General features: G+C 43.0%; 1 protein-coding gene across 4 annotated transcripts in view; it reads left to right on the top strand.

Moving 5' to 3' along the window:
* Positions 1-24,359, top strand: part of NEDD9 (neural precursor cell expressed, developmentally down-regulated 9) — a 179,453-nt gene that overhangs the window by 129,779 nt on the left and 25,315 nt on the right. For 2 of the 4 annotated variants that reach the window (XM_005603570.4, XM_023624459.2), the window contains one exon: positions 22,057-22,503. In XM_005603570.4, coding sequence (XP_005603627.3) covers positions 22,057-22,503 — 447 coding nt within the window. Of the gene's footprint in view, positions 1-2,802; positions 3,011-5,649; positions 5,718-22,056; positions 22,504-24,359 lie in introns of those variants that run through there. The other 2 variants (XM_001494964.6, XM_070244084.1) reach the window with 2 other exon arrangements.

The raw sequence follows: 24,359 nt of genomic DNA, 5'->3' as shown, positions 1-24,359 counted from the left end.
TGAGCTTGCCTTCTCCATCCCTCTCCTGGGAACCCAACTCTGGGCACCCTAGACTGTCTGCTCTTTTTAAATACACCAAGCTCATTTCTACTTTAGGGCCTTTCCATGGGTCACTTCCTCTCTCTGGAATGTTCTTTCCCCTGATCTTTGAGTGGATCCCTCCTGTTGTTCAGATTCCTGCTTCAATATTACACCCTTAGAGGAGCTTACCTGATCACTCTCTCTAAACTAAGAGCCACACCCCCAGCCCCGCATCCTGGTCTGTTTTCGTCTAGCAATTTTCCTTGTTTAATTTTTCTTCATGCATTTATCACTCCAAAATTGTATTATATATCCATTTAGTTATTGTCTTCCACTCCCACTAGACTGTAAGCCCCATGAGGGTATGAATTTTGTCTCTTGTATCTTCCTCACCTAGAACAGTACCTGGCACATGGTGGGTACTCCACGGGTATTCGCTAAATTAGAAAGATGCCCTGTGAAAGGCTGGCACACAGATGAGGGGACTCCGCCTTTTTCTGAATGCCTGCCACGCTTATATGTACTGTCAATAACAGTCTAATAGCGATAATAGTTATAATTAATATAATAATTAAATATTAATGTTATTTATATACTATATTATAACAATAATGTCATATGATACAGTAATAAAATAATATATAATAAATTTAATGTTAACATAATAATTAGTAATGGTAATAATAATAAGAAGCAACCATATATTAAGGTTTTACTGTGTACCTAGTACTATTAACTTCTATCCACATTACCTCATTTAATCCTTATGATAACCCTAACAGGTAAGTATTATTATTTTCTCTATTTTACACTGTAGGACACCATAATTAAGAAGTTAAGAAATTTGCTGAAATTCTAATACAGGTTTACGGACTCCAACACCCTTGTGCTTTTCTTTCTATAACAATACGACAACCCAAACCACCTTGAAATGAAATTGAGGTAGATTTTAAGTCTTACTGTACAGGATAGAAACAGGAAAGCAGGAGGGCCAGTTGGTGTGAATTAAGCTTTCAAGCTAGAGAATGAAACGACCAAAAGCCCTGCAGATGCTTTGGGAAATGGTTTGAAAGCATTAAATTGGGGTGAGGTGGTGTTCACTCGTCAGTGGTGCTCATCAAACAAAACAGAAGGCGGCTTCAGCTTTCCTGCTTAGGAAGCCAAAGGGGTGTTATCTAGAGCTCCTGGAAGCCACAGACTCATCTTACAGATGGGGAGGGCTTTGACTTCGCCAGGCAGACACCAAAACAATTTCCTGCAAACTAATGACTCTCCCATAAGTCTGTGGGCCTGCTTGCAAGATCCTTGCCGGGCAATATGCTACATGCTTAATTTGTGTTCATAAAGACCTTGCAAAATCACTCAGGCTCATTTTCACTCTAAGGCTAAATGAGGAAAAGCAAGGCCTCGCTGAGGCCCAAACCTGTGTGTCAACCTCCTTATGACCGCCTGGCGGTCATGTCTAGGGAACCGGTACCACATTAAACAGTGATCTCAACTGTGAGCCCTGTGTCTGGAAACCACTTTTGTAGGACAGCAGCTCTCCTTTTTGCTTAGATCATAAAAGTAGAGTTTTAATCCACTGGGAATTTGGGAGGAAAAAACTCAAACTGATTCTGATCCAACTCGGTCAGGAAAATAAATAAGGGCTGATTTTTCCATCCAAGTCTGTAGTCTGGTTGGAGTCCCTCCCCCTCAGGGCTGGTATTGTCTGCACTCACCAGGTCTCAGTCCCCAGGCTCAGTGAAAAGGAATTCTCCTCTGACCACTCCATCCTTCAGAAGAGTTGTTGGAGGTGACCATTTCTGTCCTCTCCTGAGGGACCTCTTTCTCTATAGAAACCATGAAGCTGAACCAAATGTTCTATGCTTCACTGAAGAGACTGATCTTTTTAACCAGGCTCGTCAAACAGTGGGCATTTTTTGTTCCCCAGATAATAAGTGTTGGTGGGTTAAGGGGTTCAGGAGAGAGGTCAGAAGGAAAAACTGCAGTGTTCAAAGCTGGAGCTAGAAATGCCAGCCATGAAAGAACACAGCACTCAGTGGACAGTGATGATGTATAGGGCGTGCCCTGGCCAGCCCCATCTGAGAGGTCACGTCTAACCTTTATCCTCAGCACAGCCCGGAGAAGGTCGCTGAATGTGGTTGACAGTCAACTCTGTGGGGCCCTCGTGAGAACCCAGCCAGGGAAACTCTGGTGCTCCTGCTAGGGAGCTCCTTTTCACTGAGGGAGAATTGTATTCTGGCTCCTTGCAGACTGACTTGGGAAGTACTTTGAACATTGAAAAGAACAAAAAAAGCAAACAGCCAAGAAAAAGCGGAGGGGAGGGAGCAGAGAAAGAGAGAGAGAGATATCAGCAGGGGTAGTTAGTAAAAAGGGGCCCAGAGACAGAAAACCTTTTGTTCCCCGAGTTCGTTTCATGTAGAGATTGTGAGGTGAATGGCTTTGAAATGAAATGGGTTTATGAAGGAGTTGCTAGGTCACAGGAAACACGACTGTCAGACTGTTTTGTGAATCCGATTTCTTTAAAACTTAGGTTAACTTTAAAAAAAGAAAAGAATTTATCTCCTTTTCCCGGGTTTTGGGGGGGTGGAGTAAGGTTCGGGACGGTTCCCCACTTTGTTTTATTTTCCACCCTTTCTGACAGTGTAAAAAAAATGATCACATTACAAGTTCTTTGTCAGGAGTTTTCTGAAGTTAAGAGGTGGGCGGGGCATGGGTATTACCTTGGCCCACTAGCCAATGGAGGGGCGGTATGCAAATGTGGCCCGTGAAGAGCCCGCCTCGATCTGCACAGTGAGCTCAGAGGCTCGGCGAGCGCAGCCGTGCGGGCGCTGGGCGAGCTGCGACTGACACCCCGGCCGGCGCGGAGCGTTCTTACTTTCATTTAGCGCTCACTGCACTAAATGGGGCGGACAGCTCGTGCTTAATGCAGTCTGACTAGGGTAGGAAAACGGCTCAAGTCACTGCTGCCGAGATGAAGTATAAGGTAAGAAGGTGCCTTTTACATAAGGTTTCCGGGGGGTGTGTGTGTGTTTCCCACTGTGACAGCTTCTCTGCAGGGACTCCTACTGTGCCCCACAGAGTTCTGAGATGGGTCTCTGTCACTGAGGGCGGCATACAAGCGGGCAGGCGGAGAGCCAGCCTCTAAGCCCCGCGCCGGAGTTCACTGCACACCCGGGGCCGTCTGCTCTAAACGTTGTGCGGAGTTAGTCTTCGAGCTGGTCCACAGCAGCCGCTGCGGGTCAGAGGGTGGGTCACTTGCAGCGGAGCAGGCGTTAGCTCACGTCTCCCCGGCTCCCCGAGGCCTGGCCTCCACTGTCCCGGGAGCCATAAGAAGAGAGGAATCCGAACTGCTGAGTCTCCCAGACTGGCTTAGAGCAGTTTTCAGCCTTTGCTTTAAGCGTCTGGTTTGGGAAGCAGTCTCCCATGTGCACTTTTCGGGGGAGAAATTAAACGCCCCAGGTACTATTATACAGCTCATGACGGAGAATTTTGACATCCTTAAATGATGTTGGATGGAAGAACAAATGGGTATTTGCCATCTCTTGAAAGCACTTTTATTGGCCTGTGAATGGACTGAGGGTCTGAAGGCTCCAGGGAGCTTATTGTCCCTGAAGCTCACAGTGTCATAATACTTCGGCAGCATTATTTTCCCATGCATTTTGCACCATTGTTTGTGTGTTTATTCTTGGCAAAAGGATTTTAACATGCTTGGCATGTTCCGTTTTGTTTACGTTGCCCCCACCTAATCAGGCACGCATCTTCCAGAGACACCATACAGAAGCAGATTGTAATGAATTGGGCATGAATATTCCTTGCAGGATGAATATTTCTATTCTAGAATAGACACGAGTCCTAGTGCGTTTAAACAAACGTGCTATTATTAAAATGAATTTTTGCAAGGTGGCTATGCTTTTGGGGTGACAATTTCTATTTCTTTTGACGTTCAGGATGGTGCTAGCTGGGAGTTACTTTGTTTTCTTTCTGTATTATCTAGCTTCTGGCCCATCCTTTTTTAATGTGAGGTTGTAAATACTTGGTTCTGGCTAATAGCCACTGGCTGACCTCAGTGATAAATCTTTTGTTCAAAAGCTATAAATCTTGTTCCAAAGCTCTAAATCTAAATGTAGAAAGTCTTTACTGTAACACATGAGTTACAGTTCTTGAAAAGGTTACAACTGTCTGAAGACATAGCTATCAGTTACCACTGTACTATCAGCTTTCCAGTATCTGTCTCAATAGGAAGGATCAGAGGCACAGATAATCTTGAAGATTCTTAATATTTTTGCCTTTAGGATGCATCCAAAAACAAGTCCTTCTCCCTGGTGAGAAAGCTCTCTCTCTTGAAGTGGTTTCCCCGTATTTCCTTGAGAAGAGTGACAGGACCAGATCTCAGGCGGCCTCCAGTGACTCTTTGCCCCTCCTCTCCCTATGGCTGAATGCCTTCAGTTTCATAAAAACTGCCTTTCAGGAAAAAAAAAAAGGGAAAATGTGTTTCTACTTTTATTATTGGAAAGTATAAATGGCTGAAATTAACATTGAGTGCTGCAATCTAGAAAGTGACAAAAGTGACAAAGTCTAAAGTCACTTTTATTCAATGACCTCATCATGTTTAGTTTTACTCTTATGGAAAGAAAACATCGTGGCAACTGACAATGTAAATTGCGATTGTCATTCATGGAGAAAATCTTCCTCTTTGCCTGGTCTTACCAGTGTGGAACAAACGCCCTGCCAAGTGATGTAACTGTATGAGTTTTATTAGCTTGTGGACACCTTCACCAGCAAAAATACCGACTTCGAAGGACCAAATGACAGATTGACACCTTGTGGTGACTATAAAATAAACCAATAGCTGAAGCAATCTACTTTCCCTTCTTATAAAGCCTATTTTCTCTCTAGTTAATAATGGACAACTTTATTTCAGGATAGGATTTTGTTATTTTAAGTGGAGGAGGTGACACAAAGATAGAGTGATAAATCACATTTCTTAAGACTTACCATGACATAAGAGGTAAGGAGAGAATTGTCCTATTTAACTCTCCCAATAACTCCATGAGGCGGGTATTATTATGCTCAGTTTCAAATGTGGAAATTGTGGCACAGAGAGGCTAGGCAATTTATACAAAGCCACACAGCTAAAAAGTGGTGGAGCTGGGATTTGAGCCAAGGCAATCTGGCTCCAGAACTTGTGACTTTAAACCACCATTAGAGTCAGAGAAAGAACCATCTGTGACCTCTCGAAAATGTCTGACTGGTGTTTTCTTCTCCCAGGAAGTTTAAGGCTATTCATCCCAAGTATCCTGCAGGATAGATTCTTATTTTCTTTTTTTAGACAGTAATTCTGCAAAGCAAAGTGAAATGCACATTTGGCAGTTACTTGTTTAACTTGAGCCACTTAGGTAGTAAAACCAGATAATTATTAGATTGTAAAATCCTGGAGTCAGGAATTATCTTTTAAATACTGTGTTGGTCTATACACTATAAATTTAGCACAGTCAGACTTAAAAATGTTCCCTGAGAGATTTATAATCCAGCCACTAGAAGATTTTTTTTTTTTAAACCAGATTATCTGGTTTGCCTACTTTGGGGATCGTAACTAGAGAACAGTTACCAGACTTGCACTCATTTTGCACTCACACACAGCTCCAGGTCGGCCAGCCACGTATTTACAATAATCTTGAGAACCGTGGAATGTAAGCTGTTACTTCTGTAAACTTTTTCGGTTAGCACGTATCTAGTCTATTTTTATTTCATTATGTGTTTTTTATTTGTACATAGGAAGGCTGCAGTCACTCTCATGTGTACTTAAGGTTCTGTTTCTCTTAAAAGGATTCAGTCTGAGGTTCTGTGATGGTAAATTATGGGGGCTTCATTTATTAAGTGTTTTCCACAAGCTCCTCTGAATACTCAGAGCATGTTCTGAAATGGGGGGAGGAGGCTGCGCCTGGATAGCAGTGGCTTACTCAGTGAAGGCTTCCCTCTTGAGGGTCTGGAGGCCGATTGTTGCTGCTGTTTGCCAGGAGGGTGAGTGAAGGGCCCTGCACAGCTGTGTTTGAGCAGAGATCCGCACCCTCCCCGGAGGCCCCACCCACTTTGTGCAGGCCCAGGCCCCAGACTCCGCCCACTTTGTGCTGCCCCCCCCCCCCGACCCTGCCCACTTATTGCAGGCCCAGGCTTGGTCAGTGCTCTGCAGGCACTGCCTGTCTGATCACTAATACCTGAGCAGCTTTTGTGGCTTTGCCAAACTTCTGAACCCCGTGTGCCTACATTTAAATTCTAAGTTAGTTATTTAGTCTGCTGTTCAACAAAATCATTCTTAAACGTTTTGATTGAAAAAAGTTACAGATGAAACTTACAATACAACTAAGAAAACCACATTCTGAAATTCAGATTCCTGTGATCTGCTTGAATGTGGGCTCGGTAGGTTGGGAAACAAGAAAGTGTGTACTATGAAAGCTTTTAAGGGGACTTTGAAAACATTTTATTTTCTCAAGCTGGCCTGAGAAGGAATGATCAAGGGTCTTTGATTTAATCAATGACTCTGTAATTCCCAGTTCTTTCCTCACTCTGACACTGTGGTTTCAAATTCTTTTTTCTCTTCTAAATGATTTGTTGCATTCAGTCCAAATTAGAGACTCCTGCGCCCCCTCTTTAAATCTTATGTGGGATCTATGAATTTGAAAGCACCAAAAGATGCTTTGAAAAGTGTTACCTTTATTATCTATGTATTTATTTATTGAGAAAACCCATATTCAGAGCTAAATGACTTACCTGCACAGGGATGAAAGTCTTTGAAAACTGAGGGTGATTTGATAACACCAAGTGTAGCACATTGCATAGTGGGGAACACACCAAGGATTCCTTTAGCATCCTTTCCTTGCTGGAGTGTATGTACATCAGTCTTCTCAGACTTCATCAGTGGCTTCCTGTCTGCCCCCTCAAAGACTTCAAAAAGAAACTTCCTCTCTACTTTTCAAGGCCCTTTGCAAATTCTGTCCGCCTTTTGTGCCCTTATGACCTCATCGTCTCTCATTTTTTCATTCAAGCATTCCTTATGTTCTCTGATACCAGACTTCTGTAGGACTCGCCTCACCCCCAACGCAGACCTGCCACTCTCAAAGCCCACCGTGTGCGCCTCCTTCTCTCCTCCCTCTTGGCTCTGCTCTGGGTAATCATGGTCCCTTGCTGCTCCTGTTCCTTTGCCCCTGTCTGCTTGTGCCTACGTGACCTGGTTAGTCTGTCACTCCCCACCAGTCATGTTTCTTCATCCATCCACTCTATAAAACAATCAAAAGCCTGACCTTTTGTCTCCTTGTCTGTCCTATGACCCCTAGGATGGGCTGTATGTTTTTCACCTCTGCCCTACTCTGTTAGCACTGCCTTACTTATTAATGCCTTTCGGTGAAACCACTATCTAAACGAAGCTGTAACTCATATAAGTTGCCCGCTGGGGCTGTCCAGTTTGAAGTAAGCCCCATTGAATTCTGGAGACCCACCCTTTATTTGTATGTAGAGGCAGATTGATAGACAAGTCCTTGACTAAAAAGTGTGATCTAGGATCAGTTATGGGCTTGAAGGGGCAGTGCCTTAATCTCAAATGTTCTCTAGTAGAGACAAGATAGAGTGTGAGCCTTGGAGAAAGGCATTTCTGTTTCTTGTGACTTAATGCTTTGTAAACTTGGGCAAGTGAAGCTCTTTGAGCCTCAGTTTTCTTATCTGTAAAATAGAGATAATGACTGCCACATACTATTGTTCTAAGGCCTAAATAAGATAATATATGAATGTAGAGTATTAACCGTGGCTCCTGGCGTATGGTAAGTAGACAGTGCTGGGCCACCGCAGCTCTCCTTATATGGCAGATACTCAATAGATGTTGAAAGGATGGGGTGGACTCAAGACCTGATGATGGTATTATGTCAAAATCCCCGTTACCAGGTTAAGATGATTGACTGTTGTTTAGTATCCCAGAGGCCTGGATGTGTGCTGTAGAAATGCAGATGCCTGACACAGGGACTTACCAGCATGCCTATGTGTCCACTTGCTAATATATTAATGACTTGGTATCTTCATTGTTACTAATAAGATTTGATATTCCTGAAAGTACAGGATCTTGCTCATAGTAAATACTCAACAAATGTTGAATTTCATAAAATACTTCTACAAGTAACCATTACAAAGAATCTGAAACTGTATGGCATAGTGGAAAGAACATGAATTTTGTTTCAAATCCCACTTTTGTTACTTTCTAACAGTGTAATTTCAGGCAAGCTACTTTAGGCCTCTGTTTCCTATTTATAAAATGGGAGTAATAATATCTGTCTTATCAGATAGTTGTAAGGATATCATATATGAAAATCATCAGTTTCTAGCACACAGTAGGTATTTAAAAATGGCAGCCATTATATGATGCATTAGAAGCTGTATATTATATATTTACACATATATAGATATGGAAGCATTATACAGGTAAAAATTTAAGAGGAAACATTTGTTAGAATTGTTTATCCATAACAAAAATATTAGTAAGGAAAAGAGAAAGTCACCAGTGTGAAAAACCAAAGGTCAAACACAAAGGAGATGAGTTGGGGGATAAAGGGTAAACTATATCCCTTATCCTATTGCGGTCAGTTAGAGTGACGTAGATGTGAAGTAAGAGGTCTTAGTGATCTATTTTTAGATCATTTTAGGCTTAGAAAGACACCTAAACAAATTGGTTTAAAATGCCAGCCACCGGGACCATGGCAGTACTCTGCAGTGACGTAGAGACTTCGTTACCAAGGCTCCTTGCCAAGATGACAAAACAGGGCCGCGGGGAAGAAATGCTATATTTCTAATTTAAAATGCAGAGAATAGCTGCCGGTTTCCTAGGCAATGGATGATGGCAAAGAGTATGGGCATGGAAAGAGGGACCCCCCCCCCAAAAAAAAACTTGTTTATACTTGTCAACAACACCCTGCTCCATCTTATTTACTTACAACATTCCAGTCATCTCCCTGCCGTAATTGTTACTGGTTAATGAGGACTCTGCATGCCTGGGGAACATTACAGCCTAGCTGCAAAAGACTATTTTCCTGAGGAATCTTCATTTTAAGATAAATGGCCTTGTTGGTGACCTTTTCCACCCTCCACCGGGAAGAGCAAGTCTTTTAGAAGGTACTTTGAGCAGACAATACGATCTAGCTGACTGAGGCATATACTTTGAGGAAAGTGGAATGGGCACTCCAGGAAATATGAGTAGTGATGCTGTGTGACCGTGATTTTTCATGGTTGAGGTGGGGGGTGGGGCATCTCATTATGGAGATATTAAAATTGCCGGTGGAATGGTTGCAAATACATACGCCTGGGCCCCATCGTGGACATTAAATACCAGTTTATTCTTAAAAAAGAGCTAGTCCCTTTCCCGGAAACCTCCTCCCCAACCATTAATGGTGCTGAATGGTGTGTAAATAGGTAGTTCAAGATCTTTATTCAAAGGCTGCGTCCGTCGTTTTGGAGGTGCCTTATTCCTTTGCAAATCTTGGTGCGTACGTTGCAAGTGAGAATTCCTTCTGCTATTTCTAGTATGTCAAGGTAATAGTTAGAAGATGTTAGCAAAAATGTTTCTCATGTGGAATGTTGATGTTTATGCTTTCTAGAAATAAAGATTGAGCTGTGAATATGTAATATTACATGAACAGGTAAAAATGCAAATATTGCACAAAAATGTTTGATAGCTCCTTTTGAATTTAATTTTAATTCCTTTCTTTACTCTGTATGTATGTTGGGTGGGGAGGAATATTTGTGAAGCTCAATGGAAAGCTGCAGTAACCAGAAGGCATATAAAGCTAAGATTTGAACGGGATCTTCTTTTTATTTATTAAAACAATATGTATTTAGACAGTATGAAGGGCCATTAACATCTTTCCTAATTTCTTTTAGTTATGTGGAAACCCTATGTTGTCTCTTGCTAATTATGAACTAGCTTTAATCTCATTGATTCTCATTGTTACCCTTAATTTAGCAGCTCACTCCTACAGGAGATGTGGCTAACACAGGATTCATCTAGGCTTCTCTGTCCCCAGGCTCTGTGCTCTTCTGAAAGAATAAGCTGGGATTTCCCCCTACACCCCCAACCCCAAATAACCATAACAAGCAAAGCCAGAACCCTGGGAAGGGAAATGAGGTGGACGTCTAGACGCTTCTTGAACTCCAGTTTTCCTGGAGTTTAGAACCTTTAGTATCTAACAGGACATGTCACTAATCTGTCGATGAATTTTGTCGATGAATCATTTGTGGTATGACTTAGAATGTGGCAGGAAATGGGTTAGTGGATTGCAGTACCTCACAGCAGCATTGACAGAGCAAAATTCTGAAGTCTCCTTTCCCTGGAGTGCTCATCTGGGCCAGACCTTCTTGTTTTTCTCTGATTCTCTGACCCTTTTCTCTCAGAGCAAAGTGTGAGGAGCATGCCCTTAAAGGGGGGGGGGGGGGAGGGGACATTAGGAATACAGTTAGCCCCACAGCATTCTTTCTCTTCGTGACCCCAGTAACTGTGGAGCTGGACTTGTAGACAATCTCACAGAGGCCCAGAGGCCCTTGGAATAGATCTTGTTTCCTTGTAAAGATCATCTTGTCAATTAGAGAACACGTGCATTGACTGAATCGAAGATTCTTACCAGGACCTATCTTTTTTTCTCCCAAATCCTAAATTCAACTAAGGCAGACCCATTGGCAAGATACATACTTGCTAATGCCTATCTTTCATTTTTAGTTTAAAATATATATGTAATTTCTGCAGGTATGTATCTGTGTTTCACAAACCCAAAAATGGGACATATGGTCTGACAATGGGAAGGATACTTGAAACTACGACTGTCTTGGAAAGTTCAGGAACACATGGTCACTCTAGACAGTCAACGTGGGCTGCTCCAGAGATCCATCAGCTGTCAAGAGTGCTACCCCTTTTCCCTTATGGCAACCTTTTGACAGGAAATTATCTAAAAGGCTTTTTTTTAAGTGGATCCAGGTAAATTTTTCATGTAGACTCATAAATAACATTTACTTATAAATAATAAGCTGCTCCTTTTCTTTTTTCCTTGCAGAAATGGGCATCTTTAGAAACGAGAGCAAGCCCATTTTGCGATATGGACGCGCGCAGAGAACACCTGGGAGCGTTAAGCAGGAGGGAGATTGTATTTCCCTTGTTCTTGTTTGGAACCTGGCGTGGCAGCCCTGGGCCTCGTAGCCCGCAGCGGCTGCATCAGGCCTCCTGCCTCCCTTATTAAGGTCTTAATTACAGACGCAGCTTACTTCATTGCTGGAGGGAAAGAATTTAGTTTCTCTGAACTGTGTCTGTTTTTGGTGTGGCAGGTGTAATCATGATGAGATCATTTCTGGTTTGTTTTCTATTCCCGGAGGAATTTTTTTTTGAGGGGGAGGAGTCCAGTTCTTAAGACACAATTTCATGAGCTCATAAGAGTGAGTAATAACTGTGCTTTGATTTTATAGAGACTTTTCTGAAGAAATCAGAGTGTTTCGCGTATAGTTTCATGATTCCTCATAATACTATTATAAAGAACACGTTCATGATCCCCATTTTGCAGATAGGGAAACAGAGGCACAAAAGGCAGTGATTTCATTGTCATTAGTCTTACGCTATGAGGACTGAGACTGGACTCTGTATTAATTCAATTTAGATCCAGTCCTCTGTCCAGGGTTTCTCCAGCTCAGCACTAATGGCATTTAGGGCTGGATAACTCTTTGTGGCGGGGACTGTCCTGTGCATTGCAGGACGTTTAGCAGCATCCTCAGCCTCTACCCAATAACTACCAGTGACACACACACATTGTGACAACAACAAAATGTCTCCCAATGTTGCCAAATGTCACCTGGGGGAACAAAATCCCCCCTAGTTAAGAATCACTAGTCTAATCTCTCCTACTTCTTTCTGCTTAGAAATCATCGCCTCACTGGTTTTATGTGATAGAAGCACAAAAATACAACTGTAGAACTGTTCGCCATAATTTTATCATGACTGAGGTTGAGCTGAGTGTAACAGGACCTAACCAAAAGGAAACGTCCTCTTACACACTTAGTTTCAATTTGTTCAAGAGAATACCACAAAATACTAAGAAGCGTGGGATCTCACCCAGTCACATGTAAAACCCTCAGGCCATAATTCTCTGAAGTCTTCCTCTGGCATATATATAATTTAATATACAATACAATGAAAATAATGGAACATGCATTTAGAACTGGGCTGTGAAGAAAGCTATTTTATTCTCATAAACTGGTGTATGATATGTACATGTAGGAGCTTGTCTATATACTTCTAGCCACTGAACAATTTCCTGCCATCTTTCCTCTCTCTTCTAGCTAAAAAGCTGCAGCATCTAAAGGTTTTTATGTTTTTGGGGGGTTTTTGGTGAGGAAGATTGGCCCTAAGCTAACATAAGTTGCCAATCTTCTTCTTTTCTTTTTCCCTTCCCCAATGCCCCAGTACATAGTTGTATATCCTAGTTGTAAGTCCTTCTAGTTCTTCTATGTGGGGTGCTGCCACAGCATAGCTTGATGAGCGGTGTGTAGATCTGCACCCAGGATCCAAACTAGCAAACCCTGGGCCACCGAAATGTAGCACAGGAACTTAACCACCATGCCACCTGACAGGCACCTAAAGGTTCTTTCTTGAGACAACTCTGCAGTTGCAATGCTGACAGCATATGATTGTATACACCCTCTCGGCCAAGTGTATGGACCCATTTTTTAAAATTCATTGAGGACCTCACAAATTAAGTGGGATAATAGCAATCAGGTTCCAAACCTAGGTCAGGTGACATCTAAAAGAGTTCCCGTAAGGGGTGGCATCCAAGTTACATCAGCTGGGTTTGGGCTGGGAGACTGATGAGGATTGCTAGCATGTGCACACATCGGTATTGGTGGGTTTAGATATAACATCATACCTTGGGGGCTTCATACCGCGGTGCAGGAAGATAAGATATATGGGAATGTAAGAATAGGAAGATCTTTCCCTTCTTTCAAATACTTTATTAGATGTTATAACTTGTGTGTTTTGACTTTTGAGAAGTGATATTGTTTTGAGAAATGTACTATAATATAGTGGACTGGCATCTCCTACTCCTTTATAACTTAATTCTCATTTCGCTTCCCCAAGTACCTGGATATTAGAGGGATTTGTCTAGACAGGCAGATAGAAGTGATCTGGTGCCAACACTGTAATGTTGGCTGAAATCCAGATGGTTGTTTTATTGTTAATAAAACATATCTTTTGGGTGAGCGGGTGTCAGGTCTTCATCATTATATGGTGCCTGTCAGATTTATCTAGGGACAGAACCCAGAAAAGAGTTTGTGCCTGCCCCGTGTTTTTGATCCTTTGCCAATAGACTCTACTTAAATCTATCAAAACCAGGCAACCTGAGACAAATGCTTATAAATTCCAAGGCTTAATAGCAATAGTACTAAATTCGAAGATGGAGAAATTTCTTAGGATGCACATCCTGGTCTGTGGAAAAAGTCCTAGATTAAGAGGGGAACCAGATGCTAGTTCTGGCTCTGCTGCTAATCTAATAGGAGACCCTCTGGACTGTAAAGCAAGAAGATTGGGTTAGAATGATCTCCAGGATCCCTTCTTAGTGTAAAATTCTAGTCTAGTTGGTTCTGGTCAACCTATGGGTGACTTCTGGTTCCACTACCCATGGAAACCTAGGTGTTCTTCCACTGTCTTTAAGGCCCTCAGGAGTTGCTTAAGAAAATCTCAAAGACCACAGAAGTGTGGAAAATTGAGCTCACAAGATACATATATTATTTATAATCATCAGACTTGTCACAAAAAGCTAGTTTATTTTTCTCAAATGCTGTCAGCAATCAAATTCATCCTCTACAATAGGCTAAGAAATAATAGAAGCTGCCGTGAAGTTGCACACATACCCACGTGCATGCACACCACCTACCTAACAGCGCATCTGTAATTTTCCTAAAATGAAACAAAGGATTTACTCCAGGCTTTCATTGGTTCCATGATAAACAAATCCCAGGATATGAAGTTTCTGTCCTGCATCAATCTTATATTACGAGAGAATAGATGGCATTCATTCTAGTGCAGAAAAGGAAGGGAACCCAGCATTTGAAGAAACGCTTTTTAAATCTCGTAGCTATGCTGTCCATATCATGTTACCAAATCTGGTCAGATCAAAAACTCTTTCTGAGATCCAAATATCCAAATTTGCAGTGAGCATCAGATCTTCTCACTAACTCTCAAGAGGTAGTGTCACTTTGGTATGTGAACGACCAAAGTAATGCTGGATTCTAAATGATCCCTCCTCACATAGGAATAGGCCAGTATGGAAGAGACATTAAGATTCCCAAACCTGGGAACCTCACAGGAGACCAGGCACAGGGCGCAGCCCCACGGCACAGGTGAGGGCTGCATGTTGGAGAGTACCTTTGGGAAACAAGTATCTAATGTCACATTTCTTAAAGCATCTCCCATTCAGAAATGGTCAAAAGGGAATGCTGTGGCTAAAGTTCACAAGGCTGGAAAATCTAAGAAAACAACTTGGGGCAGAGTAAATGACATGAAGATTCAGAGAGGGTCCAAGATACTCATGTGAGCTTTGTGACCATCATAGGAGTATAGAAGTACTTTCCAGAAAATGAAAATCATTGGCTAAAATGTGGTATAGGTGCCAGAGGAATCTTTGGTGGCACATGTGGGACACTCCTCACCAGGAGTCAGAAGTATGACTGGGGACTAGTGGGACCTAGCAGGAACCGCTGCTGCCTTTCTGTGGCTTCTTAGATCACTTAGTGAGAAGTATCTCAGATCGCAATCGACAAATAACGCTGAAAAAAAAGACATGGATGTGCTATTTATCATGTCTTCTAACTCCTGAACTTGAAAGCTTCGTGTCTGCTACTTAATCTCCAGAGGATACAGTTCTTAGAAAATTCAGCATTCCAGGTCATCCAATGAAAGAACTCAGGTGTAAACCAAGTATTCCAAGACTTGAAATCCAGACATTTGTAGAGATCCATGTTTTCTGACTATAGCTGTTTCCTTCTTTTGAAATCCCACATACCCCTATAGCTTAAAGGTGATGGCGGGAGGAACCCAAAGTGATTTGTTGGCCCTCAGACTGAAGCTGACTTTGTCAGCAGGCACAAAAGCACAGGCGCCTTTCTTTCTCTTCCCCAGTGTGTCCTGAGACTGACCTTGGTGATGCTCATCGCTTAGCCACTTCCTTTAGGACTGATTTCCTTGACAATGGCCATTTCCTTCTTTACTGTGTCTGTTTCTCAGGATCTGTTGTGTGTGTGTGTGTGTGTGTGTGTGTGTGTGTGCATGTGCGCTCTGCCAGAGTCCAGGGCTAAAGTTTGGGGGGTTGGGTACAGGAAAGTCATGTTGTTAAGAATCTGTCAGCCTTGAGGCCTTGGCAGGAGCTCCTGCATGATAAATATAGAATGAAGTAAAAATAATAAGAGGAAGTTGGGCCATTGATGATGCTATCAGTCTTAGAGTGGTGACGCACCAGCCATTGTGTCTCATTTCTCTTCAAAGAGCAGCTTGAATGGTCATGGAAATTATAAGTCACACCTCTCTGTATTTGGAATAGCAGATAGTTTCCCTGGCAGTAGGAGTAATAAGCTTTCTTGACATTTTGATAGTGGTGGGGGAAAAAAAAGGCAGGAAAACGTGGGGGATGGTGTGGAAGCTGTCATGCAACCTGGAGCTCTCTGTACCCGCTCTTCTGGCTGGTTGTACCATATTTTCTTCCCACTCCTCAGGCATAGCTTGGAAACCAGGAACAGCAGAACCCAAATGTTCTGGCAAAGTATGAATGGTGCTCTGTCACCTGCTGCCAGCTGTAGGTTGCTACACTGAAGGGAGAAAAGGTTCTTACAGAGACCATTGTGTTTGATCTGGCTGGTATGGTCAGCTCCTCTTGGCCTTCCTGTTTGCTCAGTGGCATGGACACTAGATTCAGCCTCCCCATCTACGTCCTGTTTTAATAGGGAGGGGCGGGAGCTTTCCTGCTTGCTGTCTCACACGTTCTCTGGCTGTGTGGCTTACGTGACTCGGACATGCCATTGATCTTTTTGGTTCCATTATCTCGTTCATCTTCCCATGTCCATCTGAAAATTTTAACCAGGTGTCTCATGGACTTCTCTAGAAAACATTTTCACCTTCTCTGTAGAGAACCAGGAAATCAGAGTCCAGAATCCATTTCAAGTTAGCAAACATTTAATGAGTGTGTATTTTGTTTCAGACACTGGGCTAAAGTTCTAGAAATGCCATCAGAATAAGACAGCCTCCCTGAACTTAAGGAGTTCACAGTCTTGAATGGGTTACTACAAGTCATACTGTAAGATAGATTTACAGAGAACTGGAAAGGGAAACAATCTGATAGGTTTTGGAAAGATAACTATTCTGGTTATGTGGAAGATGGGTTTGAGGTGGGAAGAGGCCAAATGCAGGAAAACCAGTTGGGAAGCAATTACCATATTCCCAAAAAAAGTTCCTGAGGCACTGAGCTAGGAGTGGTGTGAGGAGGAGAGCATGGAACCAAGAGTGGTGGTGAGGAGGGGAGCAGGGTCCAAGTTGACTGAGTTTCAGGTTGGGAAGAGACTCAGCAGACCTCTGAGGCTGCTCTCTTGGGCAACTGTGTGCATGCTGCTAACTAAGAGAGAGAAAGCAGGAAAAAGGGGGTTTTGCACTGGTTGAGTGAGAGGTGAAGATACCCATTGGACAATTGGACATATGGGACTGGAGTGCAGAAGCGATATCTAGGCTGGAGCTATGGATCTGAGTGTATGTGTGTGTTTAGATGCCGTCAGCATGGATGAGATTTCCTGCAGAGAGCAAGCATATAGAGAAGACAAAAGTGCAAAGGAGAGATCCCTTTGGAACACAATTACTTAAGGGATGGGCAAAAAAAAAACCCCTTTCAACTGTTCAGGAGAAGAAAGATGAGTGGTCACAAGAACAAGAGGAGAGAGAGAACTAGGAAGTGGAGTCATGGAAGCCAAAAGAGAGTTTCAAGAAAGATTGGGTATTCACAATAGCCAAGAATTGGGAGCAACCTAAGTGCCCATCAAAGGATGAATGGATTAAGAAGATGTGGTATATATACACAATGGAATACTACACAGCCATAAAAAGGTGAACTTTTGGCATTCGTGACAACATGGGTGGACCTTGAGGGTATTATGCTAAGTGAAATAAAGTCAGAGGGAGAAAGTCAAATACCATATGATCTCACTCATAAATAGAAGATAACAACAACAACAAACAAACACAGAGATTAGATTGGTGGTTACCAGCGGAGAAAGGGGGAGGGAGGAGGGCGAAAGGGATGACTGAGCTCATGTGTGTGGTGATGGATGGTAATTAGTCTTTGGGTGGTGAACATGACGTAACTTACACAGAAATGGAAATATAATGATATACGCTTGAAATTTTTATAGTGTTATAAACCAGTGTTACCTCAATTAAAAAAAAAGGGAAAAAAAGGAAAGATTGGAATCAGGATTAGTACTAGAGGCTGCTAATGTTAGGGGACCCTCAAATAAGATTTATGACTCTAAATGCCAATTTCCACTCCTGATTATAACCACAGCTTTTGTAGCACACGTATTTGACTTTATTAAATACTGTCCTAATTCTGGAGCTGGAGACAGGAGGCCTGAATTCTTGTCCCAGCTCTTTGACCTTCTTGCCAGGTGACTTGGCCAATCATTAACTTCTTGAGTCTCATTTTTCTCATTTGTAAAGTGCGAGAGTTGGACTATAATTGTTTAAAGTTCCCTTGGCTTTCAAGTTCTGGGCCCCGACTGTTTGGGTGCTTTGCCAAGCTCTAGCTGCATTTCCAACTGCCAGTCTCTCCGGCTAACCGTCCAAGTGGATATAGAATTACATAGCTCTCTTATCTCTCCTTGGTTTGTTTCTATGTTGACCTTCCCTGCCCTGAAGATAAATATCCCAGACAGGGTAGGAGAAAGAGTAGATCTTGAATAGACAAACTGCCTCTCCTGGGTTTTTCTAAGATATTCAGATAATCACCTTCTGACTTTGTGGCCTTAAGGAATCACACCTCTGCACTGAAAGAGAGGGCCCCCCCACCATCCTCCCAGCTGGGGGAGTTAACTCTTGATTTGCCTATTTATGAGTTGCATGTCCACTTTTGAATGAGACGGTTTGTGTTCTGGCTGTAATTAATTTTGCTAAACTCTTGCTCCGACACACTAAGTGTTTTCAAAAGCCGCGCTCGTTACCCATGTTTTTTCTCACTTTCTGATGGATTGTACTCTGCTGGAATCTAATGATATTTATCCATAATTTGTCCAGTAATATTATTATTATTTTGTCTCAAAAGTTTTCTTGAACGCAACCAATAGTTTCATTATTACCATTTGTAGGTAAATACTTGACATGAGGTTGCAATCACCAGAACTCATTATTATTATTATTATTATTTTTAAGATTGGCACCTGGGCTAACAACTGTTACCAATCTTTTTTTTTCTTTTCTCCTTTATCTCCCCAACCCACCCTGTACACAGTTGTATATCTTAGTTGCACATCCTTCTAGTTGTGGGATATGGGACGCCGCCTTAATGTGGCCTGACGAGCGGTGCCATGTTCGCACCCAGGATCCGAACCCTGGGCTGCCCCAGCGGAGCGCGCGAACTTAACCACTCGGCCACGGAGCCGGCCCCAGAACTCATTATTAATTCAGAGAAATATTGCCACGAGATACAGTTCTCCTGAAATGTAATTGTGAGCAAGAGAAATATCAGATATGTATAAAAATGCATATAATAGCATCATTTGAATGGGACCAACTCTTGCCTGAGAACTGAGAGGAGGTGAACTGAGGCCTAAGGCCAAAGAGCCATCCAGCAAATTCAGTAAATAGCCACGGTAGCTGTGTAAGTGTCCAGTAGTGTGTGAGTACTTGACTTGAATTAGCTCATCCTCGCAGCAAACTCATAAGGTATGTGCTGTTATCTGCATTCTCATTTTACAGATCAGAAGTTAAGGCACAAAGGGGAGAGGTAATCTGCCCAAGTCACACAGCTAGGATCCCAGCTCCCAAGAATCTGTTTATTCTAAGACATGATAAGTAGAACTGTCATCTTCAGAACTATTCTGTATAATGGAATTGAGCCCAGTCAGGAAGACATGTGTAGAGAGAGCTAAGGTGGCTTAGAGTTCTGGAAAGAGAATCGAACCAAGAGAACACGGTTCTCTTCTCATGTCTAACACCAACAGAGTATCCTTAGGCAAAGGAAGGCCTCCCCAGATGTGTTTCCTAGTCTGCAAGACAGAGAGGTTGGGAGCAGGTGTTCTCTAAAGGTCTCTGTGGCTGTAACCTTCTGTTGGGAGAGTGGCTGGGTATAGACATTGACTCTCTGTGGCATGCACAGATATTAAATAACTCACTCCTTTTCAGCCAAGGCTGAGAATATCTGTCAGTGTGTGAGGTGGCAGGCTAGCCCCGGGGTGCCTGCCACTAACAGCCATGCCCAGCTCTCTTTCACAGTCCTGATCTCTGTGGGCATTGGGAGGACTGCTGGGAAGTCATGGACAGCTCGTCAGGGAACTCACCCATGGCGCCTCCTCAGTTAGCAAGGACAATAGGCTCTGAGTGTTTTCCCAGAGAAGCAGCTCTTGAGGCACGTCTAGGAACATTAGCATGCTGTTTACCAGGTGGCGGGGGGGTCACTCGGACAGGAGACAAAGAACATCCAGAACACCCCTCACACAGGGCTTTCTATCTGCGTCTAATCAAGCACGGTCGGGGCTCTGCTTCAGTGCCTCATGGAGTTCCATGGCAGTGGCCCAACTCCGAACGCCTCCAGCTCATTTATGCTGAGTGGGTCTCTAGTTCTTTGCCTTTCTACCTTTTTCTGTTTCTCTTCTCTCCCTTCTTTGTAGCCAATATAATTGCACAGTTGTCCACTCTCAGATGCCATAGAACTGGCCCCAACCCTATGACTTCTGATTTCATCTTGGGGCTTCCTTACCAGCCATTGCTAATTGTTGAATGGGCCCCAGAGAAAGGGACAGAGACCAGAGTGGTCAGCTCTCTGCCTGCTCTATAATCACAATACTGCTCTGTTGGAGCAATGTCCTTCAGGTCATTTTGGTACAAAGGACCAGAATCTTGTCTTCTGTAACTCTAGGACTTTTCTTTTAAATTACAAAACCCCAAAAGATGGAAGAAGAGAAACAGAGGAGATTTTAGGATTATGACACATCTTTAAATGGTTCTTCAACCAGGAAAGGATGCTGCCTGATTTTTATGTATGTGAACTTTTAATTGTCAGAAGGAACCCAAAGCTTCCTAGAATATAAATACTAAGTAAAATCTTCACCCGGAACGCAAACCCCTCAGTTTCTCTTTAGCTTCTCTTACTGCTCACCCGTCTACGTCATAGACTTCCTGCATCTCAAAACTGCCGAGAACAAGGACTTCAACCTTATTCTTAAAGAGCATCACCAGGCTTCCTGGGTACTGACCTCTATGGCTTTATCTCCTTTCCTTAGGTTAAGTAGTTGCACCAAGAGGAAATTGGTTAACAGATCAAAGTAGGACCCCTTCCCAACTACCAACCAGAGGGGAGATCCTTTACACAGCACGGCCACTCCGTAGTAGAGAACCAGCACACGGCACAGGACCTGTGCTTGTGGGGCACAGTACAGGGGGAGATGATTAACGTGTGTCAATTACTAAGGAATGAAAAGCACGCGGCTGAAAGACCAAGTCCACATTTCTAGAGAAACAAACAGGGGGCAGAAGTCCAAACAACAACTGCCAAAAATTCCACAAATATGTAAAGTCACAAACATGCTCCATCTGATCAGCAGTCCTTTCTCCCACAAATGATCACCATCGCAATGACTCAGGTCCATCCAGCCACTTTAGGGAAGCACTACAGGGATCACGTTGAGTTTTCTGAGTGCTTGTGATGAATTTACAGCATTCCCCGGCCACTCTGTGTGCCGGGAAGGAGCAGGCATGTGGTGATGGCTGCCATCGTGCTGCGAAACATTACTCACGCCAAGAAATGAAATCTTCAGAGCCTTTGAAAGGCTTCCAAGAATGTCAGCACGTACTGCCTGCCCGCTCTCTGCTGAATGCCTACTTTGGCTGTCTGCTTAGTACTGAATGTGCCAGACGGGCCTTCATACAAAGAGAGAAAGTGTTTTGGGCCCATGAAAGGGGAAGGCACAGCCTTTCTGATGTGAATGGCTAGATTCAAGAAGTAGGTTATAAAGTGGCAGGGTGAGGGAGGCCCTCAGGAAAGGTATGAATAAAAGACCAAAAAAGACAGAGATGGCCTCTACCTATGTGTGATAAATTCTTTGTAGCTGCCCGCCATCAAATCTGGAGAGGTAGATTACTGTCACTCTGTGCCCCGTGCTTGATTATCGTGGTAGAAATGCTTGCTTGTAGATTCTCCCTGTATCCAAGGACCTCTTGATCAACTGAGAATGAGAATTTTTAAGCCCTGCCAAGGCATATATAAGTGTACTTTTGTTTCCATTTTAACACCAAATATAAATGCCATTTGTACTGTTTGTTAAATGAGATTTTCTTTGACTCTTTTTACCTCCAATATATAAAAACATTGAGAAATATCCATTATAGACTAGCTGAATATCTTGGAACTTTTTATTCCTTAAGCTGGTTTTAAGGAAAGGAAGAAAATGTTTTATATAGTGAACGGTTCTCTAACTCTTTAACAGTGCTACTCATAATTCCTTGGCACAGCATCTACTGCTGGAGGAAAGAACTCTTGTGGTGTTCTGGGCTTTTCTGAGGAGGCAGTCTGATGTCATTGGTGGCAGACACAGTATGTATGTTTCTGTCTTTTGTCTGCACCATCTGTTTTTCTCCTTATGGGCGGCTGTTCAGATTTATTTTTCTCTTCTTTCCAGGAAGTGCGCTTCTCCATAAGAGCCTGGACTTCAGGTGTTAAAGAGACTGAGGCAATATTCTAACCTGATTTCCCTCTGTTCTTTCCTTCCTAGAATCTTATGGCAAGAGCCTTATACGACAATGTCCCAGAGTGTGCTGAGGAACTGGCCTTTCGCAAGGGAGACATCCTGACTGTCATAGAGCAGAACACAGGAGGACTGGAAGGATGGTGGCTCTGTTCCTTACATGGTCGGCAAGGCATTGTCCCAGGCAACCGGGTGAAGCTTCTGATTGGCCCTGTGCAGGAGACCTCGTCCAGCCAGGACCAGCCCACTCCTGGACTGATGCACCAGACCTTCAGCCAACAGAAGCTCTATCAAGTACCAAACCCACAGGGTGCTTCTCGAGACACCATCTACCAAGTGCCACCTTCCTACCAAAATCAGGGAATTTACCAGGTACCCACTGGCCATGGTACCCAGGAACAAGATGTGTATCAAGTACCACCATCAGTGCAGAGAGGCATTGGGGGGGCGAATGGTCCCCAATTAAGTAAAAAGGTGAGTGAGCGACTCACTGGATTTTTATTCCTGCTTATTTTTTTCCATTGCACTCATAGCAATAAAAATGTTCCCAAAATAAGAACTTGAAACTTCCAAGAAGTAAGCATATCTAGTTCCCTAGCTTGGGCATTATTTTTGCATCATTTTTCCATTCATCAGTCAGCAAAACTTTTTTTAACTCCTACCACGTGCCAAGTACTGTTGATCCACAGCCATTATAAGTTCCTTTGTCATTGTGGGTCATGCTGGATCAAGTTGTTTCTCTGCATCTTTCTGATAGATCTGTTTTTAGACCTAGGTTCTAAGCCCAAATAGATTCCAGTCTTTTATGTTTCTTCCTTGAGTGGTACAAGCCACCAAATTTGGTACAAGCACAATGATCTAGCAAGGACACTCCTTTTGCCAAAAGCTGAATCATGACCCCATTGGCCTGGCTGCACAAAGAAACCTCCAGAAGTAGAGGGAAAAAGGAAGCTGGAAGTGGGTCATGCCAACCAACTTGTTCTGTAAAGTTCTTAAAGTTTGACTCATTTGAAACATACAGATCCTACTGAATTTAGAAATCTTTTGTCCTTCAAGTAATTCCTATAATAATGACTGAGGCAGTGGGTGAAAATAGTGGAGTTAGGATATTTAAGAGGGCATCATGTTAAAGAAAGAGAGGACCTCTTCAGCAGTCTGTATAATTCCAAATTCCGTAACAATTTGAGGTAAATAGAAATTCATAAATTGAATAAATTTTAAGCATCTAGTATATTTTTGGTGCTTGTAATACAGTGATGAATTAAAGAGTGAGCAAAGTCTTCATGATGTGGACATTGTAGTGGGGAGACAGAAGCTGACACTGTAATGTCAGGTGGGGGGATAAGTGCTGGGAAGATAATAATGTCAGTAAACTTATGGGGGGTAATAGCCAACACCAAGATGATACTTTTGGACTCATTACAAGGAAAGGCTTTTCTCTTTTATTTACTGGCAAATTCCAAGAGTCTACAATGGGTCCTGCATGGTTTGCTATTAAGAATGGAATAATTTAATGGAACAAGAAAAGATCCCTGACTTACAAGAGGAAAGATGCAGTTAGACACCAGAAAGAGCTGTTGACGCTTTTTTGTTGCTGGTACCATTGATTCGATTCCGTCTCCCAGGACCCTGTGGACAGCAGAGCGGAGCCCTGCCCCGTGTTTCTGCCCCATCCTCTCACCTTCCAGCGCCATGTCAGACAGTGCTCCGCTGCTATTCACAGGGTTTTCATGGCCAATCTTTTGGAATTGGGTGGCCGGGTCCTTCTTCCTAGTCTGTCTTAGCCTGGAATCTCTGCTGAAACCACTGTGGGTAACCCTGCTGGTATTTGAAATACCGGTGGCATAGCTTTCAGCATCACAGCAACACACAGCCACCATAGTGTGACAACCAACAGATGGTGGTATGGTTCCCTGACTTGGAAGCGAACCCCAGGTTGTGGTGGTGAGAGTGCCAGATCTTAATCACTAGACCACCATGCTGGCTCTTAGAGTACTGCCTATACATGTGTCCTGCCCTAAATCGAATCCAAAGTCTGAATTTACAAACCCATGTAAATTAGGGAATATTTATTTGCATGATAATGGAATCCTCTGTTGAAAAACAAAACTGGGGGGTGATTTACTGTTGAATTCCTTAAATAACAAAACCATGACTGTTCATTCATGTACCACATAATGACGTTCAGGTCAACAATGGACCACATATAACGATGGTGGTCCCCTAAGATTAGTACCATGTAGCCTAGGTTTGTAGTAGGCTATCCCATCTAGGCTTGTGTAAGTGCACTCTATGATGGTCACACAACAATGCAATCACCTAAGGATGCA

Source organism: Equus caballus, chromosome 20 (assembly GCF_041296265.1).
Source record: "Equus caballus isolate H_3958 breed thoroughbred chromosome 20, TB-T2T, whole genome shotgun sequence".
In the NCBI taxonomy this organism is placed as follows: Eukaryota; Metazoa; Chordata; class Mammalia; order Perissodactyla; family Equidae; genus Equus; species Equus caballus.
Note: the sequence above shows the minus strand (reverse complement) of the source record. Positions and strands in the feature narration are given on the sequence as shown.